General features: G+C 34.1%; 1 protein-coding gene across 1 annotated transcript; it reads left to right on the forward strand.

Moving 5' to 3' along the window:
* The first annotated feature begins 1,317 nt into the window (after nt 1-1,317).
* LOC143246022 (glutamate receptor ionotropic, delta-2-like) lies at nt 1,318-23,953 on the forward strand. The gene is made up of 8 exons (XM_076492266.1): nt 1,318-1,563; nt 4,274-4,374; nt 6,638-6,728; nt 9,961-10,119; nt 10,782-10,929; nt 14,548-14,765; nt 16,824-17,113; nt 23,312-23,953. The coding sequence occupies exons 1-8, from the start codon at nt 1,471-1,473 to the stop codon at nt 23,532-23,534; spliced, it is 1,323 nt and encodes a 440-aa protein (XP_076348381.1). The 5' UTR covers nt 1,318-1,470; the 3' UTR covers nt 23,535-23,953.
* Nucleotides 23,954-25,374: the final 1,421 nt, after the last annotated feature.

Raw genomic sequence — 25,374 nt, forward strand, 5'->3', positions numbered from 1 at the left:
TTAATTAACTGCGTGAGGGTACCCGGCATGGCCAGGTAGTTACGGCGCTCGACTCGTAATCTGAGGATCACGGGTTCGAATCCTCGTCGCATCAAACATGCTCGCCCTTTCAGCCGTAGAGACGTTATAATGTGACGGTCAATCTCACTATTTGTTGGTAAAAGACTAGCCCAAGAGTTGGCGGAGGGTGGTAATGACTAGTTAACTTCCCTCTAGTCTGACACTGCTAAATAAGGGATGGGTAGCGCAGATAGCCCTTGTGTAGCTTTGTGCGAAATTCAAAATAAATCATAAAAAGCAAATTGCGAGAAGGTCTTTAAATGAAAGGAGTTTCATTAATTGTTTTAAACAATTTCAAGATCTGAAAATAAAATCACATCGTGTGTAAAAGAAACAGACACAATGTGTTTAACCACATCAGTTACAACCAATGTTTAAATCGAACGAACAGGATAGCCTAGCGTTGTGTCTTTGTACTATTTTCATGATTCTATTATTTTTTACGTTATCAGGATTGTATAAAAGAGAGAAGTTTTGTTTTATAAGAAAAAACAAAACCCAAACCAAAAACAGAAAACCACTACTATTTACTGTCTTTTGCTACGAATTAAGACCCGAATCTTAGCGGGGGACATAAGAGAAAGAATGGAAGAGCTTCAAAGTAAAAGGTATATAAAATAATGTGTTTCCCTATGGTGGGTTTCAAGCAAGACTGCTCGATGGGCTGACTGCACTAGCCGTCTTTAATTAATTTCGAAGCGAAGTGAAAACTAAAGGAGGCTAGACAACAACACCAACTGTCAACTCTATTATAGTGATTTGACCGACACTGTAGGTGTCCCTAAAGAACAAAATGCGTTTATTTTTCGACGCTAACTGGACTCAAAACACGAAACCGCATCTTCACAGCCTAGCAAACCTATTAATGGGCCTCTCTGTATTCATAAAATGGTAAAAATATTCCAAAATAACATACGTAGGTATATGATAAATAATATAATATATGATTAGACTCAATAAATATGCGCTACCTCAGTAGCTCTATTTCAATAGGTCTGCAAGAAAAGTTTTATATAAAAGCATAGAGATGACAAAACAGGTATAAAAACAATATTATTGTTCGTTTGTGCAACAATAACCTGATAACCACAAATATATAATTTCAAGCTCACCTGGTGGAAACTGGTGAAGACAGTCAAGCAAACGAAATATTGATTTTATTACGACTCTGAATAAAATCATATTAACGAATCAGGACGGAGCTTGAACTACAGACGTGGGAGGAAGCTTCACAAAAAGGCAAAAGGTATTGGCAAACAAGAAATTATTAATCTTAAAAATATGATTTCTTTAAGTAGAACCCGCATAAAATGAAGAACTGAGCGATTTATTGACAGTATCTTAAATGACGAAGCGAAAGCTGTGTGAGCGGAACTTTAAAAAAAACAAAATATTTTGATCATTGAAAAGATGCAAACATACTTTTATAACTGCATAACTGCTCCGAACGGGCGTTCGTCTCGGAATCCAGAGCCAGCAGGTCTAAAAATAGCCGCCGAACAGGTAGGTTTGTAACACTGTGCTTTTATGTTTCTCTGGAGCGGGCGAAATAAAGTAAGGAAAATTGTAAAGCAGTGACTAAATGTATACATTCTCATATGCACATTTAAATCATATTTAACTTTAGCGATCTAACATTGTGTAATGAAATATATATATATATATAACAAACAGAGATGTTTGTTAACTGAACTGTTTGTTTGTTTGTTCAATTTCGCGCAAAGCTACACGAGGGCTATCTGCGCTGGTAGTCCCTAATTTAGCAGTGCAAGACTAGAGGGTAGGCAGCTAGTCATCGCCACCCATCCCTAACTCTTGGGCTTCTCTTTTACTAACGAATAGTGGGATTGACCATAACATTATAATGCCCCCACGGGTGAAAGGGCGACCATGTTTTGTGTGAATGGGATTTGAGCCCGCGACCCTCGGATTACGAGTCATGTGCCTTAACCATCTGGCCATACTGAGCAGTAACTCAGTGGAATACTGAACTAGTTAGTTTTCATACAAACACTTCATGAACTACAAAAATTATGTAACATGTTTACTTACTTATGTTATGGAATCTGCATATTCAGCCCATGAATGATGACACTAAATATTCTTAAGTTTAGGTCCTATGGTGCTTCAGCTCTAAAAATGTGGTCTTATAACACTAAATATCAGGCTCGATACATGTGGTGGGCAGAGCAGAGATAGCACGAGAGATAGAACAAACGAACATTTTATTTTAGTTTATTGTTATTTTGTTTACTTAACTTAGCTTCTCATGTCGTCATGTTCTTTGTAAACAGTTGAGTTTGTTATTATTATTTTTGAAGAAGACGTAGTTTAGTGATTATTGTACCCCGAGTGTAGACCCAAGAATGAACGGTATTTGAATTGTTGCATCAAAAACATTGGGCCCATGACTGCGCTGTAAGAGTGTAACAGACAAGTGTTGGCGATGGGTGTTGTTGACTGGGTAGCTGCTTTCCCTTTAGTATTACTGATGGCCCTTATGTAACCTTGTTCGAAATTTTGAACTGAAATGCGAAAATATTAGCCACTAAAAGGTATCTAGTGGAATGATCTGTAATCTAAAAATATTAACTACTAATAGCATTAAGTGGAATAGACATGAAATCTTAAAATATCAACTAGTGATAGATATTTAGTGGAATGGATATGAAATATGAAAATGTTAATTAGTAATATATATTTAGTGAAATCAAGAAAATTTGTGTCTCGTAGATAACGGATTAAGCTTCACTATCTTATTGGAATAACAAACAATCGAAATCAGTAATTTTCAGAGGTCACGCAAGGCAATTCACCAATAATAATCGCAACATGGCTGTTAGTAAGTGATCTCGAATTTAGTGTCTTCCAACTGCTGGCTCGTGGACAGATCCTGATCAGTAGATATGTTTTTGTAGAACTGCAGGAGTTTCAAGATAAAGAGGGAAAGAACAAATAACGCACTCATTGTATCGCTTTGCTTCAGATCAGTGTCAAGAAACAAAACAGTAAAGCCTTGTATAAAATGTATTGAAATAATAAAACTGTTTTGAAGGATCATAGACGAAATACGTTAAGAATAAAGAACAACAATGTTTAAGATGTATTGAAATAATGAAACTTTTGGTTGAAGGATCGAAAACCAAAGACGTCGAGAATAAAGCAGAACAATATTTTATATGTATTGAAATAATAAAACTTTTTGTTGAAGAATCATAGACCAAACACGTTAAGAATAAAGCACAACAATATTTAAGATGTATTGAAATAATAAAACGGAGGGAGGATCATAGACCAAAGACGTTGAGAATAAAGCACAACAATATTTAAGATGTATTGAAATAATAAAACTGTTTGTCGAAGGATCATAGACCAAAGACGTTGAGAATACAACACGACAATATTTGAGATTATTGAAATAATAAAATTGTTGGAGGATCATGGACTAAAGACGTTGCGAATAAAGCAAATAGTATTTGAGATGTATATTGAAATAATATATCTGTTTGTTAGAGGAACATAGACCAAAGACGTTGAGAATAAAGCACAACAATATTTAAGATGTATTGAAATATTAAAACTGTTTGTCGAAGGATCATAGACCAAAGACGTCGAGAATAGAACACGACAATATTTGAGATGTATTGAAATAATGAAATTGTTGGAGGATCATGGACTAAAGACGTTGCGAATAAAGCAAATAGTATTTGAGATGTATATTGAAATAATATATCTGTTTGTTAGAGGAACATAGACCAAAGACGTTGAGAATAAAGCACAACAATATTTAAGATGTATTGAAATATTAAAACTGTTTGTTGAAGGATCATAGACCAAAGATGTTGAGAATAAAGCACAACAATATTTAAGATGTATTGAAATAATGAAAGGATCATAGACCAAAGATGTTGAGAATAAAGCACAACAATGTTGAAGATATTCTGTCGTTTTGCTTGTAATTTCAATACACTTTCTATTTAAAAGTTCGTATTTGACGAGTTTAAGCACGCTGTTGGTCTAACGTTCAACAAGGCCCCCTTATATCTCAAGAGGCTTGCTTTCAAAACAAATGAATACTGAGTTTTAAAAGGCTAACATACATTAACCTATAAAAAATTAATTAATTTCTCGAACCTAATTTTGGAGTACTATTTTTGCCAGTGATATCTGTGCAGACTCGCTTTAGTTGATTAAGTTTTAATCTACTTTACAGTACTTGCCATATGTTCGAGTCAGCGAGAGTGAGGACACCGTTCAGCTGTGTGGACCAATGGCTAATCTATTGGAAATGCTGTCTACATATGTACCCTTTCGGTTCGTCTAATCGCATTATCGTAGTTCTAAGTAATTATTAGCCTCAGAGAGTATACAGGTTATAATATATCATAGACATTTTATTTTCGTTCAAAAGGTTAACATGTTATTTGGACTAAAACTATTGTGGTTCTGAGAAACGTAATTAGAGAAATAGTTAACACAGGAAAATTTATTTAGAAGATAAATGATAAAATTGCTGCACTACATATTCATTTATGGTGATGTTTTTATATTTACTAATTATCAACCTCGCATGACCTGGTGGTTAGGAGCACTTGACTCGCGAGTTTGACTCCTGTCACCGAACATACTGTTCCTTGGTGGGACAGCGGTAAGTTTGCGAGCTTGCACGCTAAAATTCAGAGCTCGATTCCTCGCGGTGAACACAGCAGATAGTTCAATGTGACTTTCTTCTAAAAGATAATAAAATTAAATATGCTACAGGGATGTTATAATGTGACAGTTAATACCATATTCTTTGTTAAAGTGTAGCCATGGAGTTGTCGATGGGTGATGTTGACAAGTTGAATTCTCTCTAGTCTATCATTAAAATTGGGGACGAATAGTTGTGCGTTAAATTCAACAACTAAACAAAATACAAACTAATAATTATACCAAAATTCGTCAAAACAAATAATTATATTTAACATAGTTTTTGTGAACTACATTTAAAGACAAATTCCTACTCACCGAAACATCTTCCACAAAGTACAATAGGCTCCAACAGACTACTACTACGAGTCTTACTTCAAATTATTCAAAATCTTCCTTACTTTAAATTATAAATTTCAATACTTAGGTCTTACAAGGATAGTGGCGGATGTAACCTCATGCCCTCTGGTCCAAACTGCGAGCTTAAGATTTATGGTTCTGAAATAATTCCAACAAAAAGGTCACGTTTTAGGAGCTACGAGTGTATTTTAAATCCGTCTATTCGAGTTGACAAAAGTGAACATAAGATTTGGTTCTGGTTCTGGTTATCTGTCTTTTTCACCTCTAGTCTATTATCTTAAAGTTAGGCACAGATAACCTCTTGTGTATGGTTTGGTTTGTTCTGAATTTCGCGCAAAGCTACACGAGGGCTATCTGCGCTAGTCGTCCCTAATTTTGCAGTGTAAGACTACAGGGAAGGCAGCTAGTTATTACCACCCACCGCGAACTCTTTGGCTACTATTTTACTAACGAATAGTGGGGGCGATATAATATGACGGTCAATTGGTTATAAATAAATTAAATTTTTAATGTAACTATTTAAAACGGTCATGTCATGCACACTTTGACCTACCTGTATTCAGAGGTTTAAATTCTAAATACTGTATTTACATATTTTATATTTCAAGTGTGAAGTGACACAGTAAAATGCAGAATCTTCCTCATTCTAGTCAGATTTATGACATTTCTTCCTCAGCATTTATTCAAAGTTAATTCAATTAACCGAAAGAAATTGCCTGTTTAGAGTAGAGAAAAGATACACATTGACCTATATGCATTGTATTCACCGCGGGAAATCGAATCCCGGATTTTAGTCTTGTTAGTTCGTGAACTTCTGATCCATCGGAGGGAGGGGCTAATTAGAAGGAATTAATAATAAAAAGACTGTTAGGTTCATGAACGAATGAATTAGCAGACGATTTTTTCCTCTTTGTAGCTTTGTCACATGCGCTTTTTATCATCAAATCGATCAATATTTGTGATCAGGTTTACAGTGGCTTTACATTTTCCCTATTTATACTAATTTTTACAGATACATATTACATTTAACGGTACAAAAATTACTGATGTAACAATGCCAAAGTTGAACACAGCTTTCCAGAACCATTCGTATGCGTTGTTAATACTAGGCCCAGCATGGCCAGATGGGTTAAGGCGTTCGACTCGTAATCTGAGGGTCGCGGATTCGAATCCCCGTCACGCTAAAGATGCTCGGCCTTTCAGCCATGGGGTCGTTATAAAGTTACAGTTAATTCAACTATTCGTTGGTAAGAGTAGCCCAAGAGTTGGCGGTGGGTGGTGATGAGTAACTGCCTTCCCTCTAGTATTTCACTGCTAAATTAGGGACGGCTAGTGCAGATAGCCCTCGTTTGGCTTTGCGCGACATTCAAAGACAAACAAGAAAAGCAAAACATTGTTAATAAATATTTAATTAATATATTAATAATGTTATTACACCGCTCGGCTTCCTTCAATAGTAATATCATTAAAACACAAGCTTAAGAGAATACACACTAAGGATATACTTTTCTTCTACTATTTCGTACAGATATGCGATCTATATCCCTTCGGATCATAAGTGGGGAATACGTTTGGAAAATGGAACGTGGAATGGTATGGTAGGGATGCTTCAACGTGAGGTAAGATTATATATTAAATTGTATTGTCCCTATAATAGGGTCAATTCTTCCTAAACTGCTTATGTATATCGAATTCTTACTGAATCCATAATTTTGTGAATTATAAGGTCTGTAATAGCAAGAGCCACATATAATACTTAAACAAACATGCCTTCAATATTGTAATTAATTTCACTAATTACATGGAGATTAAAATCGGTAATTTTCTGGTCAAGCTTTTTAAATTTTGGAAAGAATCAGGTTGAAGCTTGTACAGTGACGGAACTAATTATGGAAAGTGATATATAAATGTAGGAGTTATAACAGAAAGCTTAATGGCACCTAGACGTATTTTGTGGTTCGTGAACTAGTCGTACAATGCAATTGATTTTGTGGTTCGTGAATCATGTATGTGGAAATACACATGTAGCAATTTGGTACAAAAGAAATGAAACAGATAAGACATGGCATTGAAGTATGAAAGAAACAGAATGCATTATTAAAAAATATTGGGGAAGAATAATCGATAACGATTGTTGTTAGTTTATTGGTTATTTTGGCTTTTAAAGTAACTTAACATTCGAAACAAAAAAATCCGCTGTACTGATTGAATAAAAGCTGTTGTCTGGCGGAAATAGAATACTTTATTCAAAAATAACAGGAAGAACAACTGATAATGATAATGGTGAATACCGGATCGTGATAAAGGTAAAATAAATTTGTTGTCTCTAGGTGGAAAGATAAATTAAGACAAAGTTCTTTTGAAAGTAAAATGATATGAATTATAGTAAAATATGTACAATCACCACAAGGACTGGCTAGTCTTTTACAGCGAGTCTTGACTGTTTCCAAATTAGGAAACAAACCGTCTTCTTTAAACGTCGGAACGAATTTGATGTGAAATCGCCAAAAGAGCAGTGACAATGGACATTTCTCGACAATCATCAAACGGGCACAGTAATAATCTGCAAATACCTGTGCTGCACGTGACAACTGGAAGTGTCCGCAACGGTTAGGCTGGTTAAAATGCAACTATTCCATGAAACAGTAGATAACTTTCTCTGTCGGTCAACGTACGAACACTTACAATTTATACCTCATCCAGAATCAGGATGATCAAGTAAAGAGTTTAGAAATATTCAGAAGTTTTGTAGTTATTAAATACATATTACAAGAGGATAAGGCACCCAGTACTTGTATAATATACACTATATTCATGCTGCCACACAGTTTATCGATGTATCGTCGTCGAATACAATTCCAAATGTGCAGGACTGCAAGCAATACAGCAAAATGTCTCTCTTTGACCTTTCTAAGTTTTTACATAATTTATGTGGACTTTAAATCGTTTTAATCAGAACTTCATACTGTGCAGACCAAAGACATCGTCTCACTAGCCTAATATATCGTTTATGCAATTTTTTCATCTGCTTGAAATCGTGGTTTTTATTGAAAACGAGTTCCAGTTTGACGAGTATTCTGACAGCGTCCAAGCACGTGCAGATTGTGATACATTATGCCATCACTGTTGTGAAGGTATTCGATATTATTGGCTGAGATGTATTTCCAAGTTTGATCCTCCACCATGACCAATGCAGATAATGTCGATCGACTATTATACTGTTTGTTTTTTATAGAACAACTTAAGTTTAGATGTATCTGTAAAAAAATAAAATTGCACGTCTCCAGATGGGCTAATTTGAATTTGAATGGTCCAATGTTCATTTCAACCTTTCAGTTTGATTACTTCTTCTCAGTAACGGTTTTCGAACAGTTACTTTGTGAGCACATATATCTTATTATTATCCAGATGACTTTAATCCCTGTATTTACGACAATAATTTTGTCCAGATTTTTATTCGACTGCTTCATAAAGAAAATACAATGAAATACTTCAAATCACTTGTGGAGAATTTTGTTTTTCTACATCGGCCACTTCTGTCAACAGTAACAGTAACAGTTTCACGTGCAGTTTCAGAGTTTCATGTGCGACTCTTGCTGGAACACAGAGTTGTTGCTTCGGTATTTTTCATGGAATATACGTGACCACCTAAAAGTCTGACTTACACATGCCTTTCTTGCTGTATGGTAGTCCCACAGGTCACGACTGTATCACTACTATAAGGCACAGTGTGACTTTCTATATTTTAATAACCTTTTCAATATTGTGACTGGACTCCTACTACTGAGCATAGTATGACTGTTTATATTCTGATAAGCTTTTTGCTGCTGTGACACTTTCTGATTGGATATTTGATTAATCACAATGTAAATTATCAACACGTGATTGTAATCTGGTGAATTCATTTTTAGACGATAAAGTGTTTGCGTTTCCCATTTGGTTTTATGTCCCATTTTATTATTGTTTCCATAATAATATCCAATATTGGAGCTTAAAAATAACGTATTTTTGAAAAGTTTTATTCAATTAATAGTTAACTTGTATTTTACTATAAATTTTACATTAGTCAAAATGAAACTCCATTTAAGCTGAGAAACAACCTAATATTAATAGCTGTATTTAGTTTGAGTTTGTGACCGCCGCAGGCGTTTTAGAATAAACTACCAAATTGGGAAGACTGACGTGACTTCTTGCTAGTTAAAGAAAAGGGCAAAGAGTGAAAAAGCAAAACTTTTTTACCTACCAGAACTTTCACTGGACAAGTTAATTGTGGTTAGTTCTTGAACCCAAATACACATAGTTTGTTTCTTTGTTTTTGAAATTTTGCGCAAAGCTTGTCGAAGGCTACTTGCGCTAGCCGTCCCCAATTTAGAAGTGATAGACTAGAAGGAAAGCAGTTAGTCAACACCACCTACTGCCAACTCTTGGACTACACTTTTACCAAGGAAAAATGGAGCTGATCGTAAGTTTATAACACCATCACAACTGAAATGGCGAGTAATGAGTAGTCGCAACCCGCAGGTAGTGAGTCGAACGCACTAACCATCAAATCATGCTAAGCCTTACCTTGCACATGTAACGAGTACTTAAAGTACTTTATAGGTTCTTAATAAAAGAACCTAAATATTTGACCAAAAGCGTAACTGAAAAGACCGTTATTCAAAATAAATCCTTGTACCAGTAATTTCAATGATGTGTCTTGAAAGACTTTTCAATCGCCTAAATATTTAAAACCTTTTGAAACCTTTAAATATTAATTAAAATGTTTGAAAAGTGATTAAACTCCAGCGAAACGTTTTAAGAGTTTTGAGAATATTTTTGTTTTATCAATTAATTAAAGTTCTTTTTTAGGAAGTTGATCTAGCACTCGGTCCTTTTACCGTTACGCATGAGCGGAATGAAATTGTTAGCTTCAGTTTTCCCTTGTTGATGGATTCAGTTGTTATCCTTACGAACAGATTTGAAAAGAGACATCTCATTTTTCAGTACTTTCTAGCACTGGATTGGCAGGTATGTTGTAAATAGGTATAGGCTGTTTATAGTTTTTGTCAGTTGTTTTAGGCATGTATTTATATAAAATTCAACTGCATTATTACAAAGCACATTTTTTACAAAACATACAAGAAAAACAACAAGAACAAAAAAACAAGCAAGGAAAATCAGGCCTCGTGTTTTCTCTAACGGAAATTATTTCAAGTTATTTTAAGTTAAAAGTTTTAGCAGTTGTAATTATTATAAAACAATTGTTTGTTATGTATACCATGTATCTGAAATAGAAAATGCATTGTTGTGTATTAAAATCTGTAGAATACATTGTTCTATGTTAAAATCTGTAAAATACATTGTTGTATGTTAAAATCTGTAGAATGATTATGTATAACTAAGCGATCTTAAGATATATTAAATGAACAACAGTTCTAACAGTTGATGCTTTTTAATGCTGTTCAACAAACCTTCTAGTGCTATTAACAAGTTATAAATTTTGGTAATAGTGATAGCAGTGATTTACAGTTTGTTATTACATGGAATACAAAAGGAAAAAAAACTTATCGTAATATATTGTGACATCATCATTGTGGAAATCTGCGTAGGATTGTATTGTAAGCACACAGAAATGCTATACAAAATTAATCAATAACTAATGAAACTATTTGAATTTTGAATCTCGCCAGGTATGGATGGCTCTTTTTGTTGCCCTGATTTTAATGGCTGTTACTGATACCATCTTGAATGTCATCACGAAACGATCAAAATCGTCCTCGTTTTACACCCAACTAACAAATTCCTTATGGAATTTTGTAACATGTCTTCTTCAACAAGGTACGACAATACGGTCTTACAACAACTTTTCAAAATTATTTTATTTCTGATGGGAAGTTTGCATTTAAATCGTCACACAGGAAATTTATGCATTGTAACACGAAATAGTTATGTATTGGTCTAGTAAAAATGGATTTGTAGGTGGGTTTTTTTTTCCCATTGAGACACATTGCCCTCCAATGAATTATATGGCACCAGAATCTAAAATCGTGAACACAACATTGTACATGCTAAACAGTGGTAATAGAATTCCGAAAAATTCATTGCACTGGTCTTGATGTGTTACTGTGTACGATGCACAGCAATAATGGCAAATAAAGCGATAAACAGCAGAAAAGTGATTGAAGTGTAGGAATATTTAACTTTTAACACAAACACACTGTTCAAACTAACTTACGGTTGGTTTTAAACAGATTTTTATGACACTTATGAATAAATAATTTTCAAAATTTATTTTCATTTCAAATAAATAAAATAGGCGAATATTAGCCGAAAAGGAAGATGGGGTGTAACATATTTGAATATATGTTGATAATACTACAAATAAATTAAATGTAAAAATAATTTTTTGTGTAAGGTTTTAACTTTTAAAATTATTTTAGCAGTCCACGAAAATCGCTGTCAGGCTTGGAAGTAGAATGCTAGAGTATTAACTTATATTAGATAATGCATATGGCGCAAACGTCTAAACATGAAATATTATAAATTACATGTTTATAGCAGAACGTTAAAGATATTACCTGCTAACAAGAGTGTGTTCAAAAGACATCCACTTGCAAAGCATTTAGGTGTTTGGGTAATGTGTTTTGTGATGTTAGACCCACAACGTTTGTTTGTAGTTAAACACAAAGCTACATAATGGACTATCTGTGGTCTGCCATCATAGGTATCGAAACCTGGTTTCTAGCTTTATAAGTCTCCAGACATATCGTTGTGCCAATGGGGGGAAAGCGACACAAACCATGTACTTTGTGGTAAGAACAGGCTGTTGTATTTGGATTTACGTTTTATTTAACGTGTATAATAACTACTTTCTTGAGTTGTTTTATGTGTGCTTGCAAACAGATTGATACAAGAATGAAATATTCATGTTCCATTTATTAGTAAGTTGTGGATGACTGTTACGTATTATAATTTATTTCGGACGAGTCTCCGATTTATTACGTTACGTATTAATATTTCAAGTAGCCGGAAACTTGAATTTGGACTTATAAGTTAATTAAATGTTAATATGTATTAAATTTATAATATTTTCCAACAGGACTGTTAAAAATAATTTTCTCTTTTAACATAAATATGTTATAATATACAAACAAAATAAAAACAATAAAATTTATAATAACGGTTATTACCAACAGTTGTAACAAATGATGGTTTATATGCAAGAGTTTTACAAACTTACAAACAATACTGAGTCTTATAGTCGGTCTAGAACTGAATATTTTATTGACGATCTAAGTCCACGAGAAGCAAATTAATTCTGAGTTGATTGTCACACATCTTCCTTAAGCAAGCTAACTTGATTGGCCTCATAAGTTGACTTTTCCGGCGAAGATATCTTATGTCCTCGTTGGAAAATTAACGTCTGAGATTAATTCAGTGAAGGACAGTTATGTTCGAAACCTACAAACGTTCCTTGTTCAGTTCTGCAGTGATCCGATTAATAGGCGTTAATCACAGCTATTGCTTCCCAATATTATTATTATTTCTCTCAGCTACTAAGCTTTTATATGAAACACGCGACATTGTTGAAGTTTGAACAATGTTCGAAAACGCTTTAGCATTATCGTTAAACAAATATTGTTGATCCTTACTTTCAAGAATCTTCTACAAATTTCGAGAACAGGCAGCAGTTGCACAAATACAGTCAAAATATACTTCACATGCAAAAACGAAAACTATACTGAAATAAATGTAGGTATTAAAATAAATGTATAATGGCAAATTTGTATTTTGTATTTTGATCGAAACCCTTACAGCAATTGACCTAGATGAAGTACGTAACTTAAATTATTTTATTCTATTCAAGATGTTTATAGAATGGGATAAGTTAATTCCTTTTTTTGGCTTAGTGCAAGGATTTAGTTTAAATAAAATCCATAAGTTGACGAATAGCTCGTAAAATAACACAGATACTAAAAACGGCCAGGGTTCTCAACTGAAGTCCTGTATTTTCTATTATATGTATGATTAATAATACTTCCTTCCTTGAAACTCTACTGTAGTTGTTAAAGTAACACGAAGTTTAACGTATTTATTAATACCACTGAATATCTTTCATTTACCTATGTTTTGCAATAAAGGATTGTTTTTTTGGTTTCTATTGAGATGTTAGATTACTGATGCTTATCTGTTGTTTATTAAAGCTATTGAAAAACAGTAACATTAGTTCAAAATGTTTATTTTTTCGTCCTGGGAACTTTCCGGATTTAATTCGGAGCTTTCGGCATTGTATATGAGCGTGTATGTGTTTTCTTAGCATAAAGCCACTTCGGGCTATCTGCTGTGTCTTCCGAAGATAACAGAACCTCTGATTTTAAGATTGCAAATTTTAAGACTTATTAGTGTCCCACGGGGGAGGGGAACATCGTATATGAATTAAGCACTAGATAGCTGACCCTGCAGTAGACGTGGCATCTGTGCTAACATATTTTATTGTTTTGAGTGTTTGTTAATTTTTATTTTTGTTATTATTATTTATATCTCATCGCCAGCATTCCAGCTGCTTGTCTCCAAATATGTAAATATCTTGTCTGGACACAGCTTTATATTGTTTGTTTGTTTTTGAATTTCGCGCAAAGCTACACGAAGGCTATCTGCGCTAGCCGTCCCTAATTTAGCAGTGTACGACTAGAGGGAAGGCAGCTAGTCATCACCACTCACCGCCAACTCTTGGGGTACTCTTTTACCAACGGATAGTGGAATTGAGCGATACACTATAACGCCGCCACCGCTGAAAGGGCGGGCATGTTTGGTGCGATCGCGATACAAACTTGCGATCCACAGATTACGAGCCGAACGCCTTAACCCACCTGGCCATACCGGGCCCAGCTTTATATTTTGGACAACAAATAATTATCACTATACTGACATGGTGTATTTTAATTCAAGTTGCCCCTCAAGGGGCGCAGCAGTATGTCTTAGACTTACACCTCTAGAAACCGGGCATAGATTCTAGTGGTGGGCTTAGAACAGATAACCCACTAAATAGTTCTGTGATTAATTTAAAAAAATCACATTTTTATCTACAAAAGAAAAAAACACATTGAATGTGATTTAACATGGAAACTGCAAACACTGTTCTATCCATTAACATCAGTTATTTTGCGCTATTAAAGGTTTAACGATTGGGTTTCTGAAGCTATGGTTTAGTGATATAATATTTAAAAAAATCTTTTCATCAGGTAAATTCAAACGTTCACAGACATGACTATATAATTATATGGAAATATTTCTAATACTACTTTGTTAGAGAGTTAACAAAATTATTGTAATCCGTGAGACCATTTTCTCCATCTTTCTGTTTCGTGTCCAGTGGACAAAGCATGTCTGTCCATTTAAAACACAAATTCATTTAACAATAAAGTTAGTTGATTCTTACTGTGTTGTTGTATTAAGGGCCAGAGTCCACTCCACGAAAGACGTGGAACAGGTGTTTGTACGGTGTCTGGTTGCTGGTAGTGATGGTGGTGTTTTCAGCTTTCGGAGGGCAACTGAGGGCTTTGTTGTTAATTAAGAGCTCCAATCTTTTGATTGACAACCTGGAAGAACTAGTGGAGACCCGTGACCTACAGCCATTGATTCTGAACGGAGGATCTTTCCATGACGTTCTACAGGTATTTTGTTATAAGGCAGGATGAAAATAATTACAAGAGTTGAGTTTTATTCTCTCCATTTTGTGCACACTTTAGATTGGAAACTACTGTTGTCACCATTAAACCAGATAAGACCTAGCATTGAGGGAAAGCTATCGTTATTAAACCAGATAAGACCTAGCATTGAGGGAAAGCTATCGTTTTTAAATCAGATAAGACCTAGCACTAAGGGAAAACTATCGTTATTAAACCGGATAAGACCTAGCATTCAGGGAAAGCTATCGTTTTAAAGCAGATAAGGCCTAGCATTGAAGGAAAGCTACCGTTTTTAAAGCAGATAAGGCCTAGCATTGAGGGACAGCTATCGTTATTAAACCAGATAAGGCCTAGCAAATCATAGAAAACTAATAGTTTATGACGTGATTGCAAATGAATCCACAACCTATTAAACCAAATTTAGGTAAACCAGGCATGAGGACAGTTGTAATAAGTTTTCTGTTAACGACAGTTACTTAAACTGCCAAAAAGTATCTATTTTTTGTTTGATGAATCTTTTTATGAAAAAAACTACAGAACTATGTTATTTTCACACTTATATATATATACTTGTTTTTTTGAGAGTTATTATGTCTTAGAAGAAGGTAATTCAAAATTAGGAAAGTATTTGTCTAAAAGTGAAAACAAAAAAAAGCAATATTGAAAACATGAAACTCACGAAAAACATGCGCAATGCAAATTGAATTTTAAAGTGTGCGCTATTCCCGCACTCGTATTACAAACATTTAATACTGTATTTCGAATTACCAAAGGTAGTCTATTAAAAGGTTACAAACCGTACAGAATTAATACAAGTTGTTTTTGCCCTGCTAGTAGTGCTCGAATTAGAGAGTAACGCGGGGATACGCTAACCTCCATTTCTCTAATTTGGCATTTTCTCTATCCCATTTCTTGTGCATCTCGATTACAATTCCAAACAATGGGAAACTATCACCCTTTTATGCGTGAATGTACCCTCAAGGACTTGGCATGGCTCGGTGGTTAAGGCACTTGATTCGTAATCTGAGGGTCGCGGGTTCGAATTCCTGTCACACCAAACATGCTTGCCCTTTCATCCGTGGGGGCGTTATAATGTGACGGTCAATCGCACTCTTCGTTGGTAAAAGAGTAGCCCAAGAGTTGGCGGGGGGTGGTGATGACTAACTACATTCCGTCTAATCTTACACTGCTAAATTAGGGACGGCTAGCGAAGATAGCCCTTGTGTAGCTTTGTGTGAAATTAAAAAAACAAACAAACGTACCCTCACTTCGAGCACTGTTTACTAGTGCGAGTGAAGAAATTAGCGTCGTGAACAGCACTAGAACTATTTAAAAATCGTATTTAAATGTAATTATTTGAAACTGTTGTTCGTGGCTTCCGCTAATGATAAAAGTCTGAATTTTCCCAGTATTTTAACTGTATCATTCAGTCCAATATTCTTAACAGTATAAGAATAAACATAAAGTTGAAATTACATAAACATTTGGCTACATCATTCAGTTGTCCTCCAATGAGACAGCGATACGTCTTCGGATTTACAACGTTAGAACCAGGAGTTGATTCCCCTCGGTAGAAATAGCAGATAACTCGATGTATAAAGAAACAAATTTCATTTAGTTTAATAATTTAAGAATAATCATAAAGTTAAATTACATAAAAATTTTGTTACATCATTCAGTTCAAAACTCTTAATAGTTTAAGAATAAACATAAGGTTAAAATTACACGAACGCTTCGCTACATCATTCAGTTTAATACTCATAATAGTTTAAGAAGAAACATAAGGTTGAAAAAGCAGGAACATTTTGCTTTAATAACGCATACAAATTACATTAACGAGAATCAAACAGGGACTATTTGACACTTGTTTGGAGAGAACCAATGTTTTAGTAGCTGTTGTAGCTAATAGATTAGTGTATAATGTCCTCCTTAGTCCTTATATCTAAGGACTGTTATTCTACGTGTAAAATATTTAACTGACATACACGTATTCCCCTAAATAACAACTACACAAATTACACCATTTTTTGTTTTATTTTCTAGAAAAGCAACGAGGGTACTTTGAATGAGAGGCTGCTGACAAGAACTGAACAAGGTCATGGTCTTAAGTCATTTTCCCAACTGCTCTCAGATCCAGTCTTTGACTCAATTGAAAGAGGAAGTCACGCCGTTATAACGAACCTAGATGCAATTCGTTTTGGTTTATCACAAAGAGCCTCTAAAAAAAATAGTTGCAGTGCCTATGTTGTTGACGAGACGATTTTTAACCAAGCCTACTCAGTAGCATTTTCAAAACAGCTAAATAGAACACTGGTGGAGAAATTCAACAAACTGTAATTACTTTAAGTATTTTATAGTGATAATGATTACGTATGCTTCGATGAACTGAACAAATCAGTTTAATTTCTGAGAAACAGGGGACGCTAGCCAATTGGGGCCCTAAGCAGACATATTTTTGACGCTTCAACAATGGTCCATAAAGAGATATATTTTCGGACGCCTCAACCACTCTATAAAAGTACTAATTGTAATGTTTTCATGAACCCAAAATAAGCTAACACCACACACATTCAAACTCACTTGTTGCAAAGTCATTTCTAACCACATATTAACAACACTGTCCCCTCATAATGCACACTGTGTGTACGTGTATTGTACTTAGTAACCAATTAGCATCTTGCTTCTGCAATTTTCAAACGAACTTTCGTCACTGAGTAAGTGTAAGTGTATTTTTAGATCGTTTTGTTGAAGACACCTTTTTTGCAAATGTCTGGGAACTTGAGAGGATAGAAAACAGGGTTCGATACTCCTGGTGGGCAGAGCACAGATAGCCATTTGTGTAGCTTTGTGCTTAGTATCAAACAAACAAACTGAGGAAAAAATATATACCCGTGGCATGGGTGTCTTTGGAGCTACTCAGGGCCCTAAGCAATCTGATTATGTTTAGCGCCGTCACTTTTGGAAAATTCGCTATTTTTAGAACCTTTTTAAAATAAAAACAGTTCTTGTCTCTTTACATGTGTATAAAAGTATTTCCATGGATAGGTGATGAATATAATACAAAAAATGTTCTGAGAACGTTTACTCGATCACAAACATTTAGGTGACTTAAACAAATAAAAAAGAAAAAACACAATAAAGTTATAGAAAACAAAAGAAAAACCTATTTAAACCATAAGTTTGTCAGATAATTCTCCGTAACAAAAACTGGACTCGAAAGTAAAAGATTGCGAAAGGTAATGTCTGAAAATAACCATTAATAACAACTTACTTAATTAAGCAAGTAAATTATATTGATAAAAAATAGAGAGCAAACAATAATTTGTAATCATAAGGAAAAGAATTTTGACGGTGGAACATGCTACATGCTTCAATAAAAATTTTCTTCTGAATAATACAGACCTGTGTTCTGAGCTTAATATGGCAAGGTGATTAGGCTGCTCGACTCGCAATCTGAGGATCGCGGGTTTAAATCCCTGTCACACCAAACATGCTCGCCCTTTCAGCCGTGGTGGCGTTATAATGTGACGGTCAATCCCACTATTAGTTGGTAAAAGCGTAGCCCAAGAGTTATCGGTAGGTGGTGACTAGCTGCCTTTCCTTTAGTCTTTCATTGCCAAATTTGGAACAGCTAGCGCAGATAACCCTTGTGTAGCTTTGTGCGAAATTAAGGAAAGTTAAACAAACAAAGCAGTTTTACCGAAACAAGCGGTATGCATTGCCAACAGTAAAATTTGTTCTTATTATTATAAATCGTTTTTTGCTTACCTATTATTAACATGAACAGAATAAAATGTTATTTACTAAGTCTTCAAGTTAACCTCATGAAGTGACCTTTGTCACAGTTTTTATACGTTAAAAGTCAGTTTAATATAAAAAGTGTATAACCTCATTTGTCATGTAACCCAAGTTTAATTTTTAATAAGCTATAATGTTTTTATTACTAGGCACTAATTGCTTATCAATTTTATCATATTTTTTAGCTGATAATTTATGTCATAATGAACATAAATTATCTCCAATAATATGATAAATACTACCATTTTTCACCACCCTTATTCCTAGTACTCACCAGCCCCAATATCGAACATTTCAATAAGAACAGCTCCTTTAAGACCCATAATCTTGCTGAGGTATTTTACGATACATTCGTAATATGACATTTCAGGACTCGCGAACCACTTGAACGTACAGCGAGTGTCGATAAACTTCACGAAAGAAATAAAAGAAGAGATAGTTATTTAGACACATTTCATATGCCACATAATTTTGCAGGAGACTCACGGTAACGGGTAAATCCAAATTATAGCATCAGTGCAAAAAAAAAAATCTTTATAAGCTATTTAGCTTTCAGAATGAACAAGGGCTTTCATATTGAGAGATCCTAGAAGATGGAATGAAAACCTATCACTACGACCTTCTTTAACAATAGCTTCCTGGAATATTGGATAAGGAAGACAAACACCAAAAATTTGAAGGGTAAAAACTACAGACATACAGTTCCATTACCCAAACCAGAGCTTTTTATCTAAACATACAAAGGATTTGTAAACAGGTCAAGTTAAACAGCATTAATAAAACACAACACACTTCGTCACAACTACACACACATTGGAGATCGAAAAATACCAGCTACAACGTCTCTCGTGAATGTAGACTCCAACACTGGAGAAAAGAAACAAAAAAACAAAATAAATAATTCAGTATTCAGGGGCTACCAGTGGCACAGCGGCGTGTCTGTGGACTTATACTGCTAGAAACCGTGTTTCGATATCCGTGGTGGGCAAAGCACAGATAGCCCTTTGTATAGCTTTGTATAGGAACAAAATAGACATATAATAGTTTTTGCAATTGATCATCATGGTAGAGTTGACCATACAATAAAATATAATGAAGGTAAAATAATAAGAAATCAAATCGTAAGAACGAGATAAAAGAAGTCTTCGAAATTCATCTTAAGGAAAACACACACTGTCAAATTAATATAAAACTAAGCAAGACCAGAATAGTCTTATCGAAACCATTTAAGTAGCCGACTAAAGCCAACGAATGAAATTTCGAAGGAATGGATAAGACACCATTCTTTCTAACAATATGACTCAGGATGATCTCCAGTCTTGATCACCACAAACAATTTTTATCAGGGCTTCAGGATGGTATCACGTTAGAAACTGAAACTAAAATAATGAAATATTAATTAGAAACAAGGTGATCGTATAAGCTAACAGCACAACATTGACTGATATCCAATTGCCAGAACCTTATCATAAGTATTTAAGTTTATTACCTGTTTCACAGTAGAAAATACAACAGCTTGTAAAGCACTAATACGCATATTTTTCCTTGCAATGTTTAAGGGATAGCATTGACTTAACGGTCAGCAGTGCTCGGGAAAGTGTCTTTGAAATCCATTCTCAAAGCAAGAATCGTTTAGCTTTCAGAAGTTTCTGTTGAATGACAGTGAGTTATGTCCCTTTATTAACTTTAAAAAAACCTAATAATGAAGACCATTCAACGTCATCATACTCACGTGAAAAGGGAATAGTTATGATCAGAGTATTAAAACACATTATGGCTACAGCTAATATAAATACTTACATCTTAAAACTAAGTACATAAATTATTTTCTTGTTATTTTTCGTCTAATTACTTTTATATGAGTTGATTGTTTTGTTGAAAAGTTAAGTGTTAATTAGGTATTTTATCTCAGTACCTGTTTCACTTCTCAAATTTATTCTATCTTTTCATGAGTATTCCTGTGTCTAGTTTATTAGTACTTTTCCATTAAGCTCCCACATATGGCAGGTTTTACTGTATGAATACAATGCTTATTAATATATTTTAATCAGTTTATTATCGACATCTACTATATGAATAAAATGCACATTTACATGTTTTTTAATGTTTATATTTGTCTCTCTCTATATATATATATAAATATGCAATTTATAAGGTTATTAAAATTCCGGGGCATAACGGAAAAGTACCAAAATAATGAATAATTTTATGAATATATTCGCAGCTATACCTACTAATATATTTTGGTGACATATATATATATATATACATTTACTTTAACACGTGGCCATTAATTGTTATCATAAATCTATTCAATAGTTGTTGTTCATTTATTATTACTCTCGACTTCTAACACAATTGGACACAGTTTCATTTGTACGTATCTTGGAAGTCAAATCGTTTTTTCATTCTGTTTTTAAAAGTTAGTTTAACAGTATTAGCTGAAGTGTTTCAGATGTATACATACACCCACTTCTTTGATCCGCCATGGCCAGGTGGTTAAGGCACTCACCTCCTACTCTGAGGGTCGCGGGTTCGAATCCCCATCGCACCAAACATGCTCGCCCTTTCAGCTGGAGGGGTGTTATAATGTGATGTATAATCATGCACAGATATACAAAGATTACAACCATAAAAGACAGACTCACAGATTGCTCGTTCCGCTAATTTTATAAAATAAATTTACACAAAAATGATTTATTAAAAGAAATATATCACTTTATAATACACTATGACGACAGAGTTAAGTATCTCTCCCCAGTAAATTTCTATTATACGAACAAGACCACCTATACTAGACTTTAAAATTGTCACTTAGATTTATGTACCGTCTGTGTAGTGCTTCTCCCGGCTAGTATAGCGGTAAGTCTATGCACTTACAACGCTAAAATTAGAGGTTCGATTCCCCTCGGTGAGCTCAGCAGATAGACCGATGTGGCTTTGCGATAAGAAAACATACGCACACGCACCGTCTGTGTATTTAAAAGGGTATTTATGTTAAATACGTGTTGGTAGTTGTATCATGTGAGTCAAGCAATGTTTTGGTACTGAACTGTTTTCTAACATATACAATCAAATGAATTGAAATTCTCTAATGTGAGGTGTTCGTGAGTGTGTGAGATGGAATAAAAAATAGTGAGATTACATGTACCAAATACTACAAAAATACCATTCACGAACATAGCCCTGAACATTTGAAGCAAAATCTGTGTTTACGTAGTGTAATAAGTCGCAAAACTTGATCCGAGAGTAAAATCTGTAGCATTTCACAGAATATTAATAGTATTCATAGAAGAGGTCTGCTGAGAACCTAATCTTCCCAGATTGCCCAGCGTGTGGATATCCAGGATATAGGAGTAGCCCAAGAATCGGGTAGGAGTTATTCAATAGCTATTCCACCTCTGATATATTATTTCAATGTTAAAAACGGTAGTGGACAAATAGTTAGATCAGTACGTTAAATTACCCATATAATTCACAGAGTTACTTACTTATTATTGTCCGTTTGGATATCTTAGTTTGATCAAGAGTTAGTGACAATAACAAATGAATTTTCTAATCTTCTGTCTGTTTAACGTTTTCAGCATGTTTATATATGCGATTTTTACAAGTTATTCTCACTGGATAGGTACCTTTAATAAAACTACTCCAGTTCGTGTTTTGTGACTATATACACGATAGTACACGTTAGAAACAAGACAATGGAAACACTGCACGTGGAGAAGGTGTTTCTAAAAGGTTTCTTTTGAATGAGTTTTACGGTAAGTGCTCATGAAAACTACCCAACTCCAGTAAAGTTTGTTTGAAAACGTGTTCCAAAAGAACCATAATAACACACGCACAGTGTTTGTTTGTAGTCTTTCCACAACATAAACCGATTTCTTTTGGCAGCGTTTACTTAAGAAACCCTTGCAACACAAACAGGTGTTATTTGCTTAAACAGCTCAACCAACGCACATATGTCATAAAAGAGCTTCTTCCATGCCAGGTATATATGAGGATGTTTGTATACAGAGAGCCTTGCAAACATGTACTTGACTGGTAATAAATCTTGAGATTCGAGCTGCGCTTGAATGTATTCCTGGTAAAAAATAAAATCCAAAATTTATTGTTTTGATATCGGAAAACATCTAACTAAAAATATTTTTCATGATCTTAATTAGAATAAACTACATTTTCTAAATTAAAAATAAAATTCAAATATTAGGATACCAGGATGTTTAAAAATAAGTGCGTTAAAGCCCATTTCTCTGAACTAACAAAAAATTACAGTAATATGTATATTAATGGAATACCTAGCAGAAGTGGATAAAATAAAAACAATTTTTTTTTTTCATACACCCTTGTATAAAGAGACTTTATGCCTAAAAACCTATGGTAAAATGATTTTAAACGTCTGCTACGTAACAGCGTATTGTTGTCTACTCAAAATGATTGTGTAGAATACGGGGTTTATGGAATCGTTTTGAAACACGGATTAAGTCCGATCTTGAAACATTTGACTGTATTATTGTAAAAGTCTTCGGTATCAAGTTATTTCTAGATTTATACAGTGGATTGAGGAAAAAAGTGATATTAGTGTTGAAATCATTAATGGTGGTGAGAGTAACCATATACAATGTTGATGAAAGTAACCATATACAATGTTGATGAAAGTAATTGAAACTCCAAATGTTTCTGGAACTCCTTACAATTTTCAATACCCGTATGGTTATCTTTTACTTTCTTAACAGAATATCGTTAGTAGTGGAGAACGGTCTTTTGGGAAAGTGGATTGAAGAAATGGTGTGGAATTACACGTTCTGCTTGAGTCCACAAGATGGCGGCGTGAAACCACTTAAGTTGCAAGATCTCGCAGGAGTCATCTTATTCCTCTTTGGTGGCTACTTGGTCTCGGCATTTTCCTGCATATGTGAGAGACTACATTATCGCCAAAGACAGGGACATATTCCATAATTTTCTAAACATTAGTGAAGTCCATTACTGCTTTATCAGTCAATCCTGAAAATGTTATTATGTTATTCTGATAAAATATAGATGAGTGACTGTACGCTATTTCGCAACAATTTAAATTAATATTATTTGTTGCATAATGTCACTTAGCAACACAACTATAAATATTCGATAATGTTGTATTGGAATTGTTTTAACAAGCATGCTATTTGCACTTCATTGTAAACAATAAATTCAACATTGTATGTTTTCCAGTTTTAATCAAGTACTTTTTTGGCTTAGTTATGTCTCAACTAAATAGTTACAAACTAAATTTTAAAATACTTGACAGCTGAACCCCAAATCGTACTGATAACACTTGTATGTTAAAGTAAGGTAATTATATTTGTGTATGTCAAAACTGTGTTTCAATGTTAATAGCGAAATAAAACTCCATAATGTGAATCCATAACATTAGAATAATTCTTAATTTTGCATTCTAAACTGTTAACATTTAACTAATATTTTCATTTATTTTCATGTTGCGATTTCTGTCGAACGTTTGAACATATTGAATAATAATTTTATGTTAATCCAGATTTCATACACAATCTACCGAGTTCATGTAATGCAACGATTTACCCGCTAAACGTGAAACGTTAAAATTAACGGATGAAAAAAACTATTTTAAACTTATTTCTATCGCTTTATTTGCCTCAAAGCTACACAACAGAAAATTTGTACCAGAGGTATTGAAACAACGTTAGCGTTGTTAACCCGTATTTTTATTAACCAATGGCTCGTCGGATCCGTACATCATGAACGTAAATACAGAACAAACAAGATTAAACGACGATATAGTTTACTACGAGATCTCCTAAAAGTTTGTGAAACTAGAGGTTTTAGAGATTCGTATTTTCCTTACAAGGGTTATCGGTTAACAATATTATCTTTATATAGTCGAACCTTTACACAAGTGTCATTAAATTTAATAATGTTGACTAGTTGTTGCGTGCCACTTCTTATCACTCAAATATGAAACAACAATTGCCACAATGAACGTGAAGATAAGGTTTACCTTCTATAGTTTCATCTATTGACAGTAGGACTAGTTGACCTTATAGGGTCTTATAGCGAAGCCACATTGGGCTATCTGCTGACTCCACAGAGTTACCTTATAATCAGACTCTTCCGTAAAAGGGTTAGTTACTACCCATTATATAAACTATCAGCTATTTTTAAAAGAGGGTCCCCCGCCTTAAACATTCAGTTTAACATTATAAATAAACGACTTTGTAACACCAAAATGACAGTACAAACTTCAAATAAAATTTATTATTCAAACTATTTAAAGCTTTTTACTGCAGGTTCGATTTCTGTTTTAGTGAACGCTTCTGAAAAACGATAGAACTTAAAACATTGAATGTTTAATTAAATGAAAACATTTTGGTGTTATAAGGTCGTTTATAACAATCATTTATATGTCTCCTATACGTCAAAAACCGCTACAGAAAGCAACTAGAATCTTCAAGTGACGAGACGTATGTAAACGTTAACACATATTACTACTATAACAAATCTTGGTACCCATTCTGAAAAGTCTTCTAATGATTAACCCTTAAATGGCGGCCATTATCAGCATTACCACTGTTTAAGGGTTAAAATATTTTGGTTTTAGAAACTATGTTAAACACATACAAATACAGGTTTGTTGTTGATGGTAAAAAGACAAATAAACAGAAACAGTAGGAGAATCCTCAATAGCCGCGACACTTGAAATCCTTTCATGCAGGATAAGAGCAAATTAATTTGAGACCTTATTTTCCTTTTTTATTAGCTGAATGTTTGTGCACCAACAATATAA

Source organism: Tachypleus tridentatus, chromosome 3 (assembly GCF_004210375.1).
Source record: "Tachypleus tridentatus isolate NWPU-2018 chromosome 3, ASM421037v1, whole genome shotgun sequence".
NCBI classification, from domain to species: Eukaryota; Metazoa; Arthropoda; class Merostomata; order Xiphosura; family Limulidae; genus Tachypleus; species Tachypleus tridentatus.